General features: G+C 23.2%; 3 protein-coding genes and 1 long non-coding RNA gene across 30 annotated transcripts in view; 2 read left to right on the forward strand and 2 right to left on the reverse strand.

Annotated features, from left to right (window-relative positions):
• LOC409051 (ankyrin-3) overlaps positions 1-6,029 on the forward strand; it is a 77,887-nt gene extending 71,858 nt beyond the window's left edge. For 20 of the 25 annotated variants that reach the window (XR_003304607.1, XR_003304622.1, XR_003304623.1 and 17 more), the window contains 2 exons: positions 3,950-4,028; positions 4,143-6,029. Coding sequence is in view for 6 of the 25 variants with exons in the window: in XM_026440449.1 (XP_026296234.1) it covers positions 3,950-4,028; positions 4,143-4,266 (203 nt within the window). In the remaining 19 variants the exon portion in view is untranslated. Of the gene's footprint in view, positions 1-1,102; positions 1,207-2,241; positions 2,297-3,949; positions 4,029-4,142 lie in introns of those variants that run through there. The other 5 variants (XR_003304624.1, XR_003304617.1, XR_003304620.1 and 2 more) reach the window with 2 other exon arrangements.
• LOC107964281 lies at positions 7-1,028 on the forward strand. The gene is made up of 2 exons (XR_001702700.2): positions 7-282; positions 469-1,028. It is a non-coding gene; the product is annotated as an uncharacterized LOC107964281 (long non-coding RNA).
• A 2,616-nt stretch (positions 6,030-8,645) lies between the features above and the next one.
• LOC724532 (eukaryotic translation initiation factor 1A, X-chromosomal) lies at positions 8,646-10,227 on the reverse strand. The gene is made up of 5 exons (XM_001120011.5): positions 9,922-10,227; positions 9,612-9,695; positions 9,205-9,441; positions 8,974-9,074; positions 8,646-8,818 (listed from the first exon to the last, which is right to left on the reverse strand). Exons 1-5 carry the CDS (start codon positions 9,935-9,937, stop codon positions 8,813-8,815), a joined length of 444 nt encoding a protein of 147 aa, XP_001120011.1. The 5' UTR covers positions 9,938-10,227; the 3' UTR covers positions 8,646-8,812.
• Positions 10,228-11,625: 1,398 nt separating this feature from the next.
• LOC552007 (pyruvate kinase) lies at positions 11,626-20,279 on the reverse strand. 3 transcript variants are annotated; one of them, XM_006565936.3, is made up of 8 exons: positions 20,121-20,279; positions 16,732-16,767; positions 14,653-15,000; positions 14,345-14,531; positions 13,674-14,195; positions 13,192-13,530; positions 12,808-12,964; positions 11,626-11,809 (listed from the first exon to the last, which is right to left on the reverse strand). In XM_006565936.3, exons 1-8 carry the CDS (start codon positions 20,241-20,243, stop codon positions 11,797-11,799), a joined length of 1,725 nt encoding a protein of 574 aa, XP_006565999.1. In that variant the 5' UTR covers positions 20,244-20,279; the 3' UTR covers positions 11,626-11,796. The 3 variants fall into 3 exon arrangements, with proteins under 3 accessions (XP_006565999.1, XP_016767451.1, XP_006566000.1); XM_016911962.2 differs by having other exon boundaries at positions 16,732-16,784; positions 20,121-20,232; XM_006565937.3 differs by lacking the exon at positions 16,732-16,767 and having other exon boundaries at positions 20,121-20,269.
• Between the last annotated feature and the right edge of the window lie 577 nt (positions 20,280-20,856).

Raw genomic sequence — 20,856 nt, forward strand, 5'->3', positions numbered from 1 at the left:
GTACGGATTTACCCTTCATTTTATTTATCTTTTTTTTTTTCTTCTTCTTCTTTTCATCAGGAAATTAAAGAAAATTTGGAAAGATTTGCGCGATATTATGTATCCCATGCCCAAAATTTGTCGGTCAGGTTTTATCTAAATTAAATTAAACCTGAAAGAGGAAAGAGTTTATCCGGGTTTAAGAAGCGTGCGTGAAATTGTTTGAATGAGAAAAAAAAAAAAAGAAAAAAAAAAAACACGAGTTTTTTTACACATCTCTAGACACATCGAAAACAAGAATGGGTATATATATATGTATATTTTTTTTTTTTTTTTTTTAAAGTATGCACAGTCCCAGAGAAAAGTTTAGACGATTCAAAATGCAATGTATTTAAGATAATGCAATAACAATAATGAAATATACAGAGATATAATAGGTAACACGATTTAATTATTACTAATTTTAGAGAAAATTTTTTTTTTTTCTAGACGAATAACTACAACAATTAAAAAAACTTTCTATATATATATATATACATATATTGGTCTAGCTTCTAATATCTTAGAGCATGTAACTGGCAGAAGCGAAATTTTGTTCACGTAGGTAACGAATAATAATTTCGACGAGAATCTATAATAGCATCGTAAATGGTAATTTACGAAGGACAGGTAACGGAAGAAAATATATAAATTTTTTTTAAAAAGATCCGTATGCAAGCTTTCTTTTTCTGACATGTATGTCGATTGATCGTTATACCGGCGTATCGTATGTACTGCATGATCTTTACAATATTACATGACACCTCGCATGATCTTTATTGCATTATTATTATTGTTATTTATTTATTTATTTTTTTTTTAACATATAAAAATCTTTCAAGTTTGTCTCCTGCGTTTTTTCTCTACAAGGCAATAATTCCACGATATTTATCTCTCTCCCCCGCCCCCGCCCCCTCTTTTCAATAGCGTTTCTTTTTTTTTTCCCTACGCCTGATGCACGTATACCCCTCCCTTCGCCCCCCACCCCCAACTACCAGAGCCCGAACAACTAATAGAGCTCGAATTAATTATCACAATTAATTTTAATGCGTCCTTATAGTTTCTCACTATTTACCCTTTCTAGCTCTTCCGACTCTCAATAAGCAACTCAAGATAAAGCTAAAGTGTAGAGGGACCAACAAATCGTATTTTTTTTAGTCACGTTAGGATTGTTAGGCGAATCGTCATGTAAGTAAGCCTTTATCTATGTACACGTTTGCGTGTGTGAACACGAAAACCCATTTTTCACACCATACAAAAAAAAAAAAGAGAAAAGAAAGATCGCTCGACAGTTCAACAGAATCAACAGAGTTCAGAAATTCACCGCTTCGAAAGGTACATCGATCTCGACGCGAGTATCGATGCAGCTTGTCAGAATGCAGAATGCATACATTAGAGTTTAGATCCCTTTGATATCCTTTGTGCGAGACTGGAAACGCTCCACCAACCTTTTTATTTTTATTTTTTTTCTTGTGTGTTATTAGAATTTGCTAAAAAAAAGATGTGACTCCGCTAATGGGCGAACGATCGCGCGCAATCGTGCGCCTCGTTCAACCCCGTATATTCAGCACTTCGGATGTGATCCTGTGCAATTTTATAAAACACCACTTCTCCGTTAATCCTGAACTTTTCTTCCGATCAGAAATATTTTTTTCTTTATCGTGTTACCCCTTTTTTTCCAGCTTTCGCTTTCGCGATTGTATCATCAATGTCTTCTCCTCGTCTTTATCTTTCTTTATTTTCAGCTAAATTTTGAGAAAATTGTAAACATTTATTAAATAGTACATTAAAAAAAGAAAATAATAATTATGCAAGATACAAGAATTTTAAGAAAACGTTTGTTTTAAAAAAAAGTGTGAATATCGTATGTTGTTTCAATTTTTTCTATCTACTGATAGATAGAAAAATGTTAAATTTGAAATATTGAATTCACTTTTGTACTGCTTTTCAATATTTAAGGAAGGGAATTAAAAACGTTTCAATGGAAGAAAGAGAGAAAAGTGTTCGGAAGAAAAGTGCAGGAAGAACGCATACGAGAATGCACAAAATCATTCTTCCCCCTCCCCCTTTTTTTTTTCTTTCCATCCCTCCAAGGAAAACTGATTTATCCCAGAACCTTGATTAATATACTTGCAAATAATAATACTTGACCGTTCGTCTAACAACACTAACTGATAGTAGTTAGTACGCGCCCCTTTAAACTTGTTGCCACTATATATGCAGGGTGTTTCAAAGAGCTACGGTCAAAACCAGAGAGCGTTTTCCTCGGTCGAAAATTGTAAGTACGACAAGTTGTTGCTAAAATGATAAAGCTCGAACTGTCGAGAAATGTATAATTTGTTCAACATATTTTGCTTTTTTTTTTTTTAATTCCATTTCCATAGCCGTTGAATTTCGAATTATCATTATTGATTGATTGATTGATTCTTCTTTGTTCGAAATATTTTCTTTTTAGCGAATCTTTACAGTAAGAATGAACAAACAAACGAATAAATAAAAGTAAATATATCATTTTCGTCTGATGAAATTTGTTCAAACATAGCGTGTATTGATGTAGAATTTCTTTTTTTTTTTTTTTTTCGTATTTTGTTTCATGACGATTATCATAATTATTAGTAGTATTAATCCTTTTTTTAGGGTAGCGAGTTTGATCGACACTTGAATAGAATCGATTTAGAACTTATTATTACGAATTAGACATCCCTATTACGAACGTTCTTACTTATTTTCCACCGAAGAAATCCCCCCCCTTTCAGTTTTCACCGTAGTGAAAATTCTTCTGTTGTATCAAAAAGTTTTAGATATTTATATATATCTTACGACTAACTGCTAAACTGCTTTATTATTCAGTAGCTTTTATCAGCGCTTCACACGAGCTCGCTGCGTGCAGCACAGTCCTGCTTACAAGAAAGGTTTCTTTTCATTTTGCTTCGTTAGCTAAACTTGAAAATATTCTGAAGTAATTGAATCGAAGTGACAATACACTTTATTTCTAATACTTTATTCCTTCTTTTTTTTTTTTTTTTTTTTTTTTAATTTGCGCAAACGAGTATACCTATTTTTGTGGAATAAAAATAATACTATTTATAAAATATAATTGTAGGCCATATTTAAATTGATCATATTTTGTTCGATTTTTTTATATAATTTGTTCGGTACGTAATATAATTTTTTAATAATTTATCAAGTTCCATAATATTATGTCGATTACAGTTATCTTCTTCCTATTTATTTTTATATTTTAATATTTTTCATAAATAAAATACATTTAGAAAGAATTCGAAACCTTTCTTGTGAGAATTATTTTAAACGTGCCTCAGTAATTATATCGTACTTAATGATTAAAAAAATTAATCGATATAGACTCTCGAGCGCTGCTATTAGTGCATAGAAATTAAATTACACATGAGAAAAATCGAGATTCGAGGAAGAAATTGAATCGAAATTAAGATTAATAATAATCGTAGATCGCATGCACAAAGAATTCATAATCGAGCATAGGGAGTCGAATATTATATATATAATATATTACATTAAATATGACACGTATGATATATTATTCACTTCCTGTGGCAGACATTATGAAATGAAACATCGTTAAACACGACCATTAAATAAACACGTAAAATATTATATTATTGAAGAATCGTCGAGATTAATATATAGTATATACGCGAAGTGTAAGAAAAGCGGTTGCATAGTTGGCTGATTTGAAAATGCGTATTATATATTATATATCGTCAAATGTATAGCGATGTTGTTACTTTTTTTATATGTGTCTAGTATTACCCCTTGTTTTGGGCATGATGTAACATTGACAGATATACGATTGATTACTTGTTATCTATGTGAACCGCTGTAATAGTAAGAATTTTGCACAGAACCAACGGAAAGAATCAAGATTTTGATCAATTTTCATTTGTTCACGCAGAATCTGACTTTTTGCAACTTAGCGAGCCATCCTACATGGAAACGACAACGACAGAAGAGGACCCTGAAACTCAGGAAAGGTACTTTTTAGTGGGGAGGGGAAAAAAGAAAAAAAAAAAGAAAGAAAAAAATATTAAAAGTATAAAAGTATAAAGTATCTTTGTAATATTTAATACAAAGATTATTCTTTACAGAATAACGAGAACTGTTCAAGTAATTACAACAACGAGCGGAACCGCCAGTGGTCCAGACGAATTGCGAGAGTCCATGCAAAAGATCGTCGATAGATTCATGATGGAGGAAAGGCGAGATCAGTGAAGCATGAAGGTCTCATGGGCGATTATAAAAATAGAGAGAATTGAATTCTTCGCCATTTAATAATCGTGCATAATAGAGAGAGAGAGAGAGAGAGAGAGAGAGAGAGAGAGAGAGAGAGAGAGAGAGAGAAGAAAAAACGTTTAAATATAAATTCTCTAGTACTATAATTGAATGGAAGCATCTATCTAATTTGGCGTATCCTCGAACGTCAAATGAGATTATCTTTTAGAAAATTAAAGCAGGAGTATAGAAAAAAAAAAAAAAGAAAAAAAAAGAATCTTTCGATATAGATCTTGCTCGCATCTATGTCATGATAATAATCGCGGATTATTCTCGCAGTGCTTCGTGAAAATACATGAAAAATATGTGCACGATACTTTATTATCATACTCATGGCCTACGCTTCGAATTTGCTTGCCTTTCGGTTATTGAGTTGCCTTACATTATATTTACGTTTAATCTTGCTATTAAATAACGTATATCGTCGCTAGTCCGACTAGCCGATTTCGCTAGTCTTCACTAAGCCAACCCGTCCATGTACAACGCCTTTCTCGTGTTGTTCAAAGCGAAAAGAAACAGGAAAAAAAAAAAAAATTAACGAAGGAGTAAAAAACGCTTACGATAACAAAATGTGGACAAAAAACGATGAAAAAAAAAAAAAAAAAATATTCGTCTGAGAGATGCAAGTCCGACCAACATTACCGGCGATATATATTTGTAAACATTTTTTGAAAAATGAAAAAAGATAGGTGGAGACGATGGTATCGAGAAAAAAAAAAGAAAAAATAGATCTTGCAGTGACTTCGCATAACTCGCCACTTGGCAGTTCATTTTAGCTTTAGGATGATTGTATATCTATCCATGCAATACGGCGCTTGATAGGTCAGCAAACACTTGAGTCACATTTTTTGACGATGAACTGCACACATATATACAATACAAATTCTAAAAAAAAAAAAAAGAAAAAAAAATGACTTCTTGTTGTTATTCGAATCATTGGAAATCCCCGGACAAAACCTATAAGATTGAGAAACCTGTTAAGAAAATATCGGATACCGTCTATTTCCGATTTGAGTAGCGACAAGAAATGTGAATGTTTTTATGAATCGTAATGTAAATTTAACTTATTTAAAAGAATATTTCCTAACAATTTTTAATTGTATATATGATAATTTCTTAGCGTAACTTATATAAATGTACTATTATACGATTGTAATAATTGCAAGATTAAAACATGAATATTTTATTTATATAGCAGAATCATTGGACGAATGTTATACGCATAAATCATAAAATCAGAAGGAATGTTAATCGGCGATCTATCCTTCGTGAAATCATGTAAATTATTATAATTATTGTAAAAGAGAAAAGGAAAAGGTAAAAATGGCATGATGATTATATAGAAAAAAAAAGGAAATGTGTTGTTTAAACTTTTACGACTCGCGAAACACGTCTTAATATTTAAGCAGCGTTAGCTTTCAATGTATAACACAGTTTTAAAAGGCACAGAAAGGAATCGTATATAGTATGTATTTAAAAGGAAAAAAATATATATATACATATACATAAATATACATATATAATAAATAAGGTATTCTATTAATGTATAATATATTGAGAAGATATAATTATGCATCTGAAGTTTATAAATTATTATCTATAATGACTGTTATTCTATGTTTAATAGACTTGCCTAGAGCCTATCTGACCTAAGGACCAAAGGCACAATCACACACGCATCAAAATAAAACATTATGCTCCTATGTATTGTCGTAACATTTATTGTAACTTATTACGGACGTTGCGATACTGGCATTTAAATATTCCGACTGTTACAATACATTATTTGTATTACAAAACAAAAAAAAAAAAAACTATTTTCCCTTTTACACGAGACCGCAAATTGATGTAACACGACGAAACTATTATTGACAGACTTTTTTTATTCACTGTCATTTTTCTGCAGTATACTAGTACAATTTTTTACTAATATCTACACTCTATTGAGTACATTGATAAAAAATATTAAATATGCAAATCATCTTCTAAACGTCGACCACGTAACTTCACTGGCTAATTTATTATTTATTCGTAATTTGTCTAATAAAAATACAAATGAATCAAATTTATATAAATATAATTAATTCTTATTCTTCTATTTTTTAATATAAGAGATTTAATATTATTTATTTGAAAACTATATTTTTGAAAATATTTAAATTACAAATACAAATTTTATTTTTGTTTTCTTGAAAAAATTAAATTATATTAATACAAATATTATGTAAATATATACAATTCTAATAATAATTATTAAATATAATGCGCATAAAGCAATAACAAAATTCTTAGTTGGAAAAATTTTTGTATTGTTTTCTTATTCTATATAAAATATTTGTTTGTTTGTCTATATAATGAATATAAATCTTTATAAATTATAAAATCATAGTAATAAATTTTTTGCATTGATATTTTCTGTAAGCCAGTAATGTTACGCTATAAAAAATATATATACATTTTGTATTATTGCCTAAGCTTAACACCTACCATATTCTTAAAACAATGATGTGGTAGGATAAATCTATTTCAATCCTCAAAAACTTGAATACGAATGAAATATTTTAAATGTTTGAAATATTAATACGTTTATTTAATTCTAACTTTTACTAATAGTAGTTTCTGAAATGTAGTAGCTAACTCTTTTAACGTAATATATAAGGATCATTATAAAATTTGACTTAAATTTATGAAATAAACGTTGGCACCGTGACTAAAGTTTATAATAGATTCGCTTTAATATCTCATAATTGTTCTGTTACTACGATTTCGCAAAAAAAAAATCATTAAATAAAATATGTAAAGAAAGAAATTTGATGACGTTTCATATACATGCGTTTAAATCAAAAATGTATTTAACATTCAGTATCGCATCAGTGCGCTTCTAGTTCTAAACGTAATTTTATACACTTCATGATTTTAGTTTTGTGAATAACATGTAAGTACAAGCTCTATAGCTATTCTAATTTTTCTCCGCTTGATCTTCTCCATATTATGATGTTATATTAAAATTATAAAGCCATTGTTTGGCATATGATATTAAAGAGTAACAGAAATGGAAAAAAAGGTATGATTTTATCATATATTGTGTGATAGAGTTATCAACGACAATGTAATAAATAAACTGTTGCAACACAATCCTTGATGTATTTACAAAAATATAAATCAAAAATATGAAAATATACCCAATTCTGATTATTATATTCTAATTTTTGAAAAAAATTATAAATTTCATTGATTATATAAAGTTTTACAATTTATCATATTTTTAAATATAAGTTTTTAAATATATTTTTAGTTCAATTATATATTTTTTAACTTAAACACAATTTTATATAAGTATTTATATTTATATTTTATAAAATTAAAAATTACTTAAAAATTAAATATATATATATATAAGGTATATAAAATATTATAATAGTAGATTATTTGATATTGATCTGAGTCTTATCTAACAGATAAAAGGTGATGATATATTTTTATATATTCAAATGAACAAATTAAATTTATTATTTTATATATTTTTATTCGTTGTTAACAGTTGACATTAATTTCATTTACATATTTGTGGAATTAATATTTTATACAGCAGTTAACACGATTTGAATGTTCTGACAATTTTTTTAATACAAAGTATAGAAGAATGAAATAATAATATTTATAAGTAATCTGATACATAACAAATAATATTTTTTTAAAATAAATATAACTCTTAAGAAAGCAATTCATCTGTTACTGTTAAGATTTACTGTTTTGTTTTTAACAAATATTTTTCAGTAAAATTTTGTATTAATATTAATAGTTATATATTGCTTTTATTATTCACAATGATTTCGATCTTAAAATTACATCCAAGTATTTTTAAACATAATTACATAAACAATCTTCTTCAGAAGTTATGTATCTATATAACAGATGAAGTCAATGAAATGCTTTGACATATATAGAATTGCAATGATATATGGTGCTCACTATTTTCCCTGTTCAAAATTGTAATAACAGTATATATATTTAATTGTCACTTATTAAAGAAAAAATTATAAAAAAAATTTATTGATTTTATACATTATTATAAATACATAATTATTTAACTCAATTTAGTTAGATAATATAATTATTTTAATATTGAATTTTAATACAGATCTTTAAATTTAAATTAATTTAAAAAAAACAATTATAATCAAATATCAATTCATTAATTCAAAATAAAATTTCGAAGTCATATGAAATTAAAAGACAGGCTATAGTGAATACCATAAATCTTATGACAATTACAGATCCTGAAAATTCAGAATCTAATTTTAAATTGTAACACAATATTACACAGACAAGTGAAAATTTATTTATAGATACAGAAAATTGACTACTTATTTCAAAAAATTTCAATATCTTAATTACACAACAAATGATAATATCTTGTAAAACAAATAGATGTCTTCATGCACTCTTGTACCATATCTTTAAAGTATATTTATACTGAAGATCATCAGATCTATAAAGTTAAAAATATTATTTTATTTACAAATAATATTATAATTCTAGAATATAAAAAAATAAGAACGTATTAAATTTGTTTTTAAATAATAATATTTTATAAATCTTATTGTTGAAAATATGAATCAAAATATTGAAATTTTAAATACTCACATTGTCAACATCATCTTCATCATCATCACTAATTTCATCACCAAATTCAATATCTTCATCAAAACCATCCTCCACAAAGGTGACAGTATCATTAATGCGAACTGAAAATATAAAAAATAAAAATAAAATTTAATTTTCAAAAATATTTAAAAATATAATAATTATAAATATTTGATAATTTGAATATATACTTTTATTTTTCATTTCAACAATTAAAACATGATTACTTACCAGTTTCTGGGAATTCACCGTATGTTTTCAAATTACGAGCTTCATCTGATGTATATTTTAATATAACATCTGCTTTTGCATCCTGATAATCTCGCAAACCAATTAATATTATATCTCCTTGATTAATCCATACTTTTTTTCGTAATTTTCCACGAATGTGACACAATCTTTTTACACCATCAAAGCACATTGCTTCTAACCTTCCATTACCAAGCATTTTTGTGACTTGTGCATATTCTACATAAAATAAAAAATATATTATATATATTAAAACTTTTTTAAATTCATGAAATATTATTTTAAAATGCTATTGATATTAATCATGAATAATATTTAATAAATAATAAGAATTAAAAGATTTAGATGTCAAAATTTAAAACATCATAAGTATTCTATTAAAATTTTACCTTGTCCATCTTCCTTAAAAACTAATTCTCTTTTTTCAGTTTCATTTTCGTTTTTTCCCCTTCTCCTATTTTTACCTCCTTTTCCTAAAGAAAAATAAATTTGAAAATTAATATTCTAATTTTCTTTGTAAATAAAAAAAATGTTCAATTTTCTATCAAGATATATTTAACAATATCAAAGAAAAATTTGACACTAATAGGTTAAAACAAACTAACCACATTGCACAGAAATTTTACAATTGTCTAAACATAAATCTATAAAATTTGCAAATACAAAGAAAATACAAAAAAAATATAGTTAATTACAAACCTTTATTTTTCGGCATGTTGATTTAATAAAAAGTGCTTATTCAGTAAATATATAATAAATTTAAACAATAAGAAAGATCAAGATACTCAATGTTCTGGTTTTGCACCACTAAACACCTCATGGGAAAGACATGGACTACTCAAAAATGTCAAATATATGAAACTCAAAACAATTTTTTTCATTTATAATTTAAATGAATAAATTTTTTATTATAAAAATTACTTCCAAAATTTTTACAATATTTTGATTATGACATGAAATCCGAAGTTCATTAAAATTTAGATATTTCATTGACTAATTTATACTTCGTTGTGGTCACGCGGCAAGAACAAGTATAGATAAAGAAAGAAAATAGTGGAAAGACAAAGATAGGGTAAAAATTCGAGTGTCAGCGCCATCTTATATATATAAAATAAAACAGTAATTACTAAAAATTCTATTAAAATTAAAAAACTTAAAAAATTTACATTATAATATCATAAAAATATAAAAAATAATAACATTATTATAAATAACAATTTAATAAATCCTAAATCAAAAAAGCTAAATAGTTTAAACACCAAAAACATTAATTTTGTAAATTAAAGTTATATAATTATAAATATTTTAACTAAATTTATCTAAATTTCAAAAAAATTTATTAAAAATAATAAATATCGATAACTCCCAAAATTATCATTTTATGGTATTTAAACTATTTTTTGATAAATTTATTATATCTACAATCATCATTTTATCAAAAATTACAATATCTTCATTAATTTAAATACCATAAATGAAACTAAAAATATATAAATAAGAAAATCAAATAGCAAAAGAATAAAAATTGACATTCAGCGCCATCTCTCAAATATGAAAGATATTTTCTTAAGAATATTCACTATTCAAAAATGATTAATGATTATAGTTAATATCGCATTTATCCACATCTCCATTCTATGATTGATATTATGTACATTACACGAATATTATATTTTGTTATAATAATAAATTGAAATTTTGAGATTCAAACGCGAGATCAAAATTAATTTTTTTATATATCGATATATTTTCATGTATTTTTTATATATATAAATTAGATTTAAGAAATTTATATTATTTTTGTATAATTTTCTATATATATTTTTGAAGTAATAACTCGAAGGATTGAAATCATAAAAAAATAAAAAGTATAACAAATATGTCAAATTCCATAATTAATATTAAATAAAATGAATAATATTCAGTTATAATAATATAACATTAATGTACAATTAATTATTTTCTAAATTAATATTTAAATTTTTCGATTTTCATAATTCAAGTTTGAATATTTTACAAAATAATATTAATAAATATTACAAAATGTAACAAATCATTGTAATAATATATATTTTATTTTTATCATATTAATATAGTAATAATATAATCTATTTTTTACTATATTAAAAAAATAATAAAAAAACATTAAAATAAAATAAATTTTTTAATTTATATATATATAGAAATTAAATCAGGGGAGATGGCATAATTAAAAAGTTTCAATAATTTACTATTTTAAATAATTATTTTATTTTATCATTTAACAATGATATTGTATATGTGTGTATATATACATATATATATATACAACAATATACATTTATATATATGTATGAATATACATTTATACATATGTATGTACATACATATGTATATTTTGGTATGCTGTATTTATCGAGGTACTTGTTATTATAATGACGATAATACTGTAGCTACTGATATATTTTTAAATTGTTACGCTTTCAATGATTTTACTATGTATATCATACACTGTTATACAATATTAATTATATATTGAATTTTCAAAATCTAAATTTATCAAATATTTTGAATCCTTTATAATCCAGTGTATATTTATTCGACCGTCCTAAAAAAAAAAAATACATATTACAAAATTATTTTTTTTATTACAAAAATTATTAAAACAAAACAAAACAAAAAAAAAATATTTAAAAATACATTATTAGTATAGCCAACACTTTACAGTAATAATACTTACATTATATACATAACAAATTTAAAGGATTATTTTTTACACTCAAAAATGGAGAGAAGAAAAGAACTGAATGTTTTCTCTGAAAGTATTTCTATATGATCAAATAATTCTATAGAATTTTTCACTAAAAAATTTTTTGCTAGTCAGATTATTGAGAATTTGATTAATTGTAAAATAATTTAATTCGATTGTTTGTAAAATAATTTAAAACATTTTAAAATTTCAATAATAAAATAGTACTATTTAAATCAAATTATTAATTATATAATTTTTTTTTCAAATATCAATTTAAATACAATATTTTAATACAATAAAAATATTTTTAGCAAATGTTTAATAATTTAATTTTTTTTAACAAATATATCTCAATAACTTTTATAATTTATTATAAAATTTTTATAATAATATATATAATAAATATTAATTATAATATTCAAAATAATTATAATAAATTATAATTAAAATTATTCAATAATTTTTCTATTTTATTAAGAAAATAAAATATTTTTATACTAATTAAAAATAAATAACCATATCTTGTGAGAAGAATTTTATTTTTATAAAAAATAAATGTGCAATAACAAAAAAAGCACAAACAACACAAAAACTTATTAACAAAATCAAATATATAAAAGTTAATTGCAATTAAACATAAATTATTTTCTATCATTTCACTAACATTTATATTATTCACTAACACAATAAATTTTATAAAGCAAAAGATAGCAAGTCAACAAACAATGTTAATGCAGCAACAATAACATGCAGGGGTTATAATATATTATATATTCATATATTCATAGCTATCTGTATCGCTAGTAGCTCGTACAGAAGCAGTTTGCTCTTCAGGAATTTCAATATCTACATACACAATACGAAGTGAGTTCGTAAATCCGGCGCCTTTTCTCCATCCAGTGACTACTATAACTGCATCTCCAGGTTTAATGAAACCTTGATTTTTGCCAAATTTCATACCAAACTGAACACGTACATCAACATCTTTTACCCAATCAGCTAATCGTGGTTCTATATATAAAAAACAAATAAATTATAATTTCTTATATATTATGCATTATTATTATATGCATAATAATATATATACTATATTTATTAAACATTTATTTGAAATGAAAAATATAACTATATCTATTTAATTAAAAATTAATTAAAATATCTAAATATTTAAATTTTAATTTAATTTTTTTAAATCTATATTTTATTACATATAATGTAATTTTAATAATTTTTACTACCTTCAAAGTGAAGTGGCAAAATCCCACGATAAAGATGTGATTGTCGTGCAGTCTGGGAGTGTCTAGTAACTGTAATAATTGGGCAACGTGGTCTGTATTTAGAAATTAAATACGCGGAATGGCCGGTAGTTGTAATTACTATAATAGCACTAGCTAAACATTTCACAGATGCTTCTACAACAGCAATCGCTACGGCATGTGTAGCATCAATTGGAGGTATTGCTTTCATTGAAAGCTCGTGAAATAATTGTGTTTGCCAGATTGCAGACTCTGCTTCTTTACAAATATTAGCCATTGTGAGTACACATTCCAATGGATAATCTCCTTTAGCAGTTTCTCCTTAATATGTTAAAATAAATAATAATTATTATATTCACATATAAACATTAATATATAAAAAAATTCATATTTTTCATTCACATCGTTGTTGTTTACATATTTTTTACTATTAATTAATAATATAGTAATTAATTTATCATTACCTGATAACATAACACAATCTGCTCCATCAAGAATAGCATTAGCTACATCAGATGATTCAGCTCTGGTTGCACGTGGTTTTTTCACCATAGATTCAAGCATTTGTGTAGCACAAATTATTGGTTTTCCAACTTTATTACATTTGCTAATAGCAGATTTTTGAGCTAAGAATACTTTCTCTGGTGGTATTTCAATACCAAGATCACCACGTGCTACCATAATACCATCAGAAGCATCAATAATTTCATCAATATTTACTACGCCCTGATGATTTTCAATTTTAGATATTACTTTAATATTTTTTCCTTTTTCACCAAGAATTGTTCGAATTTCTGTCAAAGCGTGTGCATCTCGTATAAACGAGGCAAAAATCATATCAACTTCATGTTCAACACCGAATATTAAATCAGACTTATCTTTTTCAGAAACAGCAGGTAAATCTACAGGAGTACCTGGTAGATTGACACCTTTACGAGAACCCAACATCCCACCATTTTCAACAACAGTTACAACTAATTCAGGATCTGAAACACATAAAACATAGAAAAGACTAACTGTTAAGTAAAACTTTTTATAAATAATATTTAATTAATATTTAATCAATTCAAACTTTAATAAAATTTAATAAATATATTTTTTCAGTTTTAAGAAGAATATAAAGGCTAATACATACGGATGGCAGTAACTTTAAGGGAAATTAAACCATCATCGACAAAAACGCGACTATTAGGCTTCAAAACTTTAGTAATATTCTCATAATCAACATAAACAATACTTGAAGTGCCTTTTTCTGCATATGCTTTATCAGTAGACAATTTAAAAAGTTGATCTTTTTTTAATTCGACTTCAGCAGCTCCACCCTAAAAAAAAAAAAAAAAAAAAAAAAAAAAAATACAAAATAATAAATATTGCATATTAATTATATAATATATTTATATATAAAAAAAAATAAAAAATTAAAAATAGAATTAAATTACATACACCTTCTAAAAGTCCAGTACGGATTTCAGGACCTTTAGTATCAAGAGCAATTCCTACAGGAATGCTTAATCCAGCTTTAGAGGAAACGTTTTTCTGTGCTTGTCGCACATTAGCAATAGTCTCAGCATGATATTCATGAGTTCCGTGCGAGAAATTTAATCTAGCAATGTTCATACCCGTATCGATCATTTTTTCAAGCATATCAATAGATCTTGAAGCTGGTCCAATTGTACAAATAATCCCTGAAAGACGGACAGCTCCTATAGGAGCATCGATATCCAGAGCACACACATGATCTAGTTGGGTTTGAGCATATAATGCATGAGAGATCGTTTTTCCGGAAACCATCTAGAAATAAAATGCATGATGATGAAATTATATTTTACACATAGAAGTTATTTCACAATTGTTAGAAACAAATGAAACACATTCGACGTTTCAAAAAATATTATTTTATATAATATTTAAATAAATGCAATATAATATTTAAATCATATGCAAAATAATTTAAAAAGCGTAATATTATTTCTTAAATGACAAATGACAAACAAAATTTAATATACAGGATGACTTTAACACTTTACATATAATTAGCTAACATTTAATAATTAGTTAAAATTGAATGTTCAAATGATATTCTGTATAAATTTAATTTTTAGTAGAGTTGCAAAAATACATAAAATTGTGAAAAAAAAATTGTTTAATATCGAAAAATATTTTTCGATATTTTTATTAATACAAAAAGCTGGTTAGAATAATGAAGCAAGTAACAAAAATATTTTACAAAATATTTTAGATTGGATAGACTAATTCTAGTTCTATATATATCTTTATGATACTAATTATTAATCTATATTCTATAGAAATGCATTAATATGAGAATAAAAAATGAAATAAATTTACATGCATATAAATGATCATAAATTTTTAATTTTAGATCACAAAATAAATTAATAAATTGACTGATTATTTGCTTTAAGAAAATAAATAAAAAAATTATACAACAAAAAAATTTCTAATAATCTATAATTCATGTCAAATAATAAATTTAATATGAAATTATATAAAAAAAATTAAAATATAGTTTTTTCATGAATCGAACATAAAGATCATTAGTTAGTTTTAAAAATATAACTTTACAAATACATATACAAATACATACTTATTCCGGAAATCTATAACTGAAAGATCATAAAAAAGAGATCAATAGTTCAAGCGCTAAACGTAATCGTTTTTTCAAATTCTTCTTATATCACATTATATAAATATGAATTGATAATTTGACACATTTAATAATCCGAATTATTATAATTCTGATGATAAAATATTACGATTGATAGAATTTAAAAAGAAATAATATATATTATATTACTTATATTGTAAATTAATAATTGGTTGTTAATATTGTAAATTAGAAAATTTAATAGCAATTATTAAATTTTGCAAATTTATGTTTGTTAATTTATATTGTTTTTTTATTTTTTCAATTCTATTAAAGATATTAAGAAGAATTTGTCTATGATTATACAATTATCATACATCCATTTTGATAAATAATGATTCATATTGTGCTATTTCAGATTACTTGTTACTTTAATAACATAATTTCATAAACAAATGTAAAACAATATTAGTAAGAATACATTGATCAATCGACAATAATGTGAATAACATAATTAAGTAATAATAATTAAACTGTAATTTATATTATCAGTATCTACGAACCATATCTACAAATTAATATTTATTACAAAACGAATCATTAATAGAATAATTTTTTAAATACTCTTCACATTTAAAAGATAAATGAAATATTGGAACAAAACTTGAAATTTAAATATAACATGCTTATCTACTATATTTTACATGCTTTATTTTATATTATAATTCTTGAACCAGAAATATATAAATTTTTTCAATTGGTTCATAATATCATCTATCATCCGGCTTTTTTTTTTGTACAACGACCTAATGTAATCAAACAATGATGCACGTGCAATAAAAAATGAAAAATTAAGGGGAAAAAGGTGCAGCAACACACAGCAAAACTATTGCAAAATAACTTGTCTTTTAAAATACCTTATCATAGACGGTAACCCATACCATTTTGGCAGGCTGCACAAATAAAGAGACTGGAATTAGTTGTAGTACGGCATTGATGATACCGCAACTATGATTGACTGCATTCTTCGATACAAAAGATGTAAACTGTTTATCGGGCAAGTGATAGGAATATCGCGATGATCGAAAATTCATGATAATATTGAAAATATTCAATGGACGTAGTAGACGATGGCAGTGGCGTGCACAAATTTCAAATGCTGGCATTCTAATTAATTTGTTTAAAGAAATTACATATTAGATATTATACATAAATTATATCTTATATTATATTAGAAGGATTTTTTTATTTTTTATCAAATTTTGTTAATGTAAAAATAATAAAACATATTTATGAAGATAGAATGTTATAGATTTTATAAAATTTTAATACAATATTCGAAATTAATTTTTATATAGACTATTTAAAATACAATATATTTATGATTCATATGATGAATATAAATATAAATATAAATATATTATAATAATAAAGAAATAAAGATAAAAATATAATCAAGTATACAATATATTACAAAATATTTTATCATTATTATATAATTTGCTTATATTTTATCAATATCGTAATTTTAAATACCAAATAAAAATTAATTTATAATTAAAAAATAAATTGATGTAAATAAAATAAATAATATATTAATGAAAAAATATAATTTATTTATATTTTATCAATATTGTAATTTTAAATTACAATATAAAAAAAATTAATTTATAATCAAATAATAAATTAATAATAAATTAATATAAATAAGAATAAAACATTATTAACCTGAAAAATCAGCGTATAAAAATGTACAAAATGTATATATATCCAAAATTCATGTAAAAAATTTACAAAATGTATTGTAAATTTACAAAATATATGTATTATAAATCTGCACTGGTTACCGCCATCGTCTGATGATATTTAAACTTTAATTGAATTTAAATGAAATATTTTAAATTATGAGATATCATATGTCATCTATCATTGTCAAATTTAAATATTTTATTAAATTTTATTATCCACAAAATTAAAATATATAAATTATGAAGATAGTAACAAAATGAAAACTATTGCCTTCATATGTTTTTATATAAATTATAACTTGAGCAAGAATTCAATTTGGATAATTCTTGTAGAATAATCTGAATATAATTAAAACCATGAATCCGTATTGTTCGAGGATCATGTTAAATAAATTTTTTATAAATTCCTATAAATGATAAAACATCAATGAAATATATTTTTTTAAATATTAAATAATTCAAGAAGAAATATAATTTTAAAAATAATTTTATAGAATATTAAAAAATGGTTAATCGTTATATCATATATAAAAATATTTTTTTCTATTTTAATAAAATATAAATATATTATTAAATATATAAATTCTGAAATAATTCTTAAGAGAGGTATATCTGATCAATTCTTATCAATGAAATTAGATTTAATTTAAAATAATAGGATTAATATATGTGAAATGATAAAATCATCACGTTGTATATACATGTTACAAATATATTGTACATGTGGCATAATAATTTTATAAAGATAATACCATTCTTTTAACAAATTCCGAGTTTAACTGAAACGATACGAACTATTATACAATTATATATTATACAATCATGACGTAAAACATCGTATAATATTATGATTTATTAAATATTATTATATATTTTATGCATTATTTTTTCTTTTTCGAACAGAAAAAATTTTAAAATATATCGTATCATAATCTTTATCGAGAGGTTATCGAGCATCACTGTAATATTAGTTATAATCTAGAAATTTAATGATATTTCATGTTTAATATTATTTTGATATATGTAATATATAAAAAAACAAAGTATTAACAGTTCAAAAAATAAATTAATGTTACATAATTTTATTATATCACCAAATTTTTTTCATTAAAAAAATGATTTTTAAAATATTATATTGATATATTTTTTATTATAGTTTTTCTAAAATGAACTTGTACGAGATAATTTAACATTAGATCATTTTACATTTCTTAATATCATTTTTTCTTAAATACAAAAATTAATGAATTAAAAATGAACATTTTTAATTCATTATTATAAATTTATAATAAAATATATAATTTTTTAAGTAAAATAAAATTTCAATTTTTTATCTCGATAATTAATATTTATATTATTACATTATTGTTATTACTCTTAGAAATGAAATAAATGCTTAAATAATCATTTTTTATATATCTTATATATAATCCAATGTATTATTATATTTCAGATAATAAATAAAAGAGTAATAATAAAAATAATAAAAGTAGTAATAAATAAAAAAATAAAAATATTAATTATTATTTGTATTAATCTATCTATTATACTTTTATTAATTTATAAAAATAAAAATAATTTGAATTAATATTATATAAAATCAAAAATTTATTGTATAACTCATATATGAATTTTTATATTATAATGATATGAAATATGAAATATTGATGAAATGAAATATTTTTATATATCAATATGTGTATATGTATATGTATATAGCATATATTAATTTATAAAAAATAAAATTATAGTTTAATTTTGTTTTTGTAATCATAATATATAAATATTTGAGAAATAATAGATATACATAAAAAAACAATAATGAATTTCATAATGTGTTAAATATAAATTATAACAATTTTATGAATATGTATTAAAATGCATAATTATAAAATAAAATCATTCTAAATGTATTCCAAAATTATTTTATGTACAAATATAATATTTTATATTTGTATTAAGAAATATGAAATTTAAAATTTCATATTCGTTAAAAAAATATATATAGTCATAAAGAAAATTATATATATATATATATATATATATATATATATATATAATTTTTTATAAAAATTGTATAATAAAAATGTATAATAAATAAATACGGTAAAAAAAAAAATATACTCAAATTGGCCAATATTATTTTAAACCATATTTAAAATAAATATAAAATAAAATATAACGACATAAAATAAGTATTAAAGAAGTATTAAAGAAGATAGAAAAGATTTAAAATCATTGTTCAATCTTATTTAATTTTTAGAAAACAATTTAAAACACGCATATTATTTCAAGGTCAAAACGATACTCGTTTTACATATATTTCTTACATTTCTTATGCATTCATGAATAAAACGGTTTCATGTTATAATGTATATATATAATTAAAATTCAAATGAAATTCCGTTTAAACAAAAAAATGTTGAAATTTCTATAGTTACGATAATGAAAAATTTTCAGAATTATAAAATTCTTATAAGATTATAATCATTAAAAGAATAATAGCATGATTTTATATATTATTTTTACCATATTATATAGTTTATTTTAACTATTACCTTTTTAAAATTCTTGAAATTAAAATCAAATTTAATGAGAAGTAAGTCAACGAATAGAGCAGACACTGAAATTCTCAAACTTATACGTTCACACTTCAACAGAAACTGAGGTTTTAAGGACATGAAAGGTCACTACTTTCTAATGCGCTTGAACCTTTTGGCTAGTTTTCAACGCAAAACAGATAGTATTCTATTACCAACTTTTATTTTAAAAATTAAATTAAAGATCGATTGAAATAAATTTAAATTATTATTATACAATTATTTTAAATAAAATACAATATTGTTAAATAAAAATGAAAAAGAATATTAAATACAATTTATTTTTAGCAATACATCAATTATATTATTTATTTAAAATAATTGAAATAACTAAAAGAAAAAGAACTAGAATAAGACTGCTACATAATGAATAATATTACAGGAATATTTTTTTATAATATGAATGTAAATTAATCAAAATATATAAAATATTTTTTACAAAATGAATTTTTGTTAACTAATGTAGAAAACTTTAATGAAATATGTCAATTTTCAATAATTTGTATAATAATTAAACGCTCTCTATTTAGAATATTTTCTGTTTTTAATTTTTATTATTTCGACTTTTTTGTTCATTTTTGTTATTTTGATTTTTTTTTTTATTAGAATATAGGATATTAGGATTTATATTTTATATATATATACAAATAATTTACATATCGATAACTTAATATATATGTTATTTATATAATAG

This window comes from Apis mellifera, linkage group LG4 (assembly GCF_003254395.2).
Source record: "Apis mellifera strain DH4 linkage group LG4, Amel_HAv3.1, whole genome shotgun sequence".
NCBI lineage: Eukaryota > Metazoa > Arthropoda > Insecta > Hymenoptera > Apidae > Apis > Apis mellifera.

What these genes read in the sequence shown, in the direction of transcription:
- LOC724532 (XM_001120011.5), bottom strand. An exon ending in TTTTAAGGAAGATGGACAAG is followed by an intron (nt 9,442 to 9,611) that starts GTAAAATTTTAA and finishes TATTTTATGTAG; the next exon opens with AATATGCACAAGTCACAAAA. An exon ending in CGGTGAATTCCCAGAAACTG is followed by an intron (nt 9,075 to 9,204) that starts GTAAGTAATCAT and finishes TTATATTTTCAG; the next exon opens with TTCGCATTAATGATACTGTC.
- LOC552007 (XM_006565936.3), bottom strand. Translation starts at nt 20,243, where the DNA reads ATGTCCTTAAAACCTCAGTTTCTGTTGAAGTGTGAACGTATAAGTTTG. An exon ending in ATTTCAAGAATTTTAAAAAG is followed by an intron (nt 16,768 to 20,120) that starts GTAATAGTTAAA and finishes TTATTTGTGCAG; the next exon opens with CCTGCCAAAATGGTATGGGT. An exon ending in GTACTGGACTTTTAGAAGGT is followed by an intron (nt 14,532 to 14,652) that starts GTATGTAATTTA and finishes TTTTTTTTTTAG; the next exon opens with GGTGGAGCTGCTGAAGTCGA.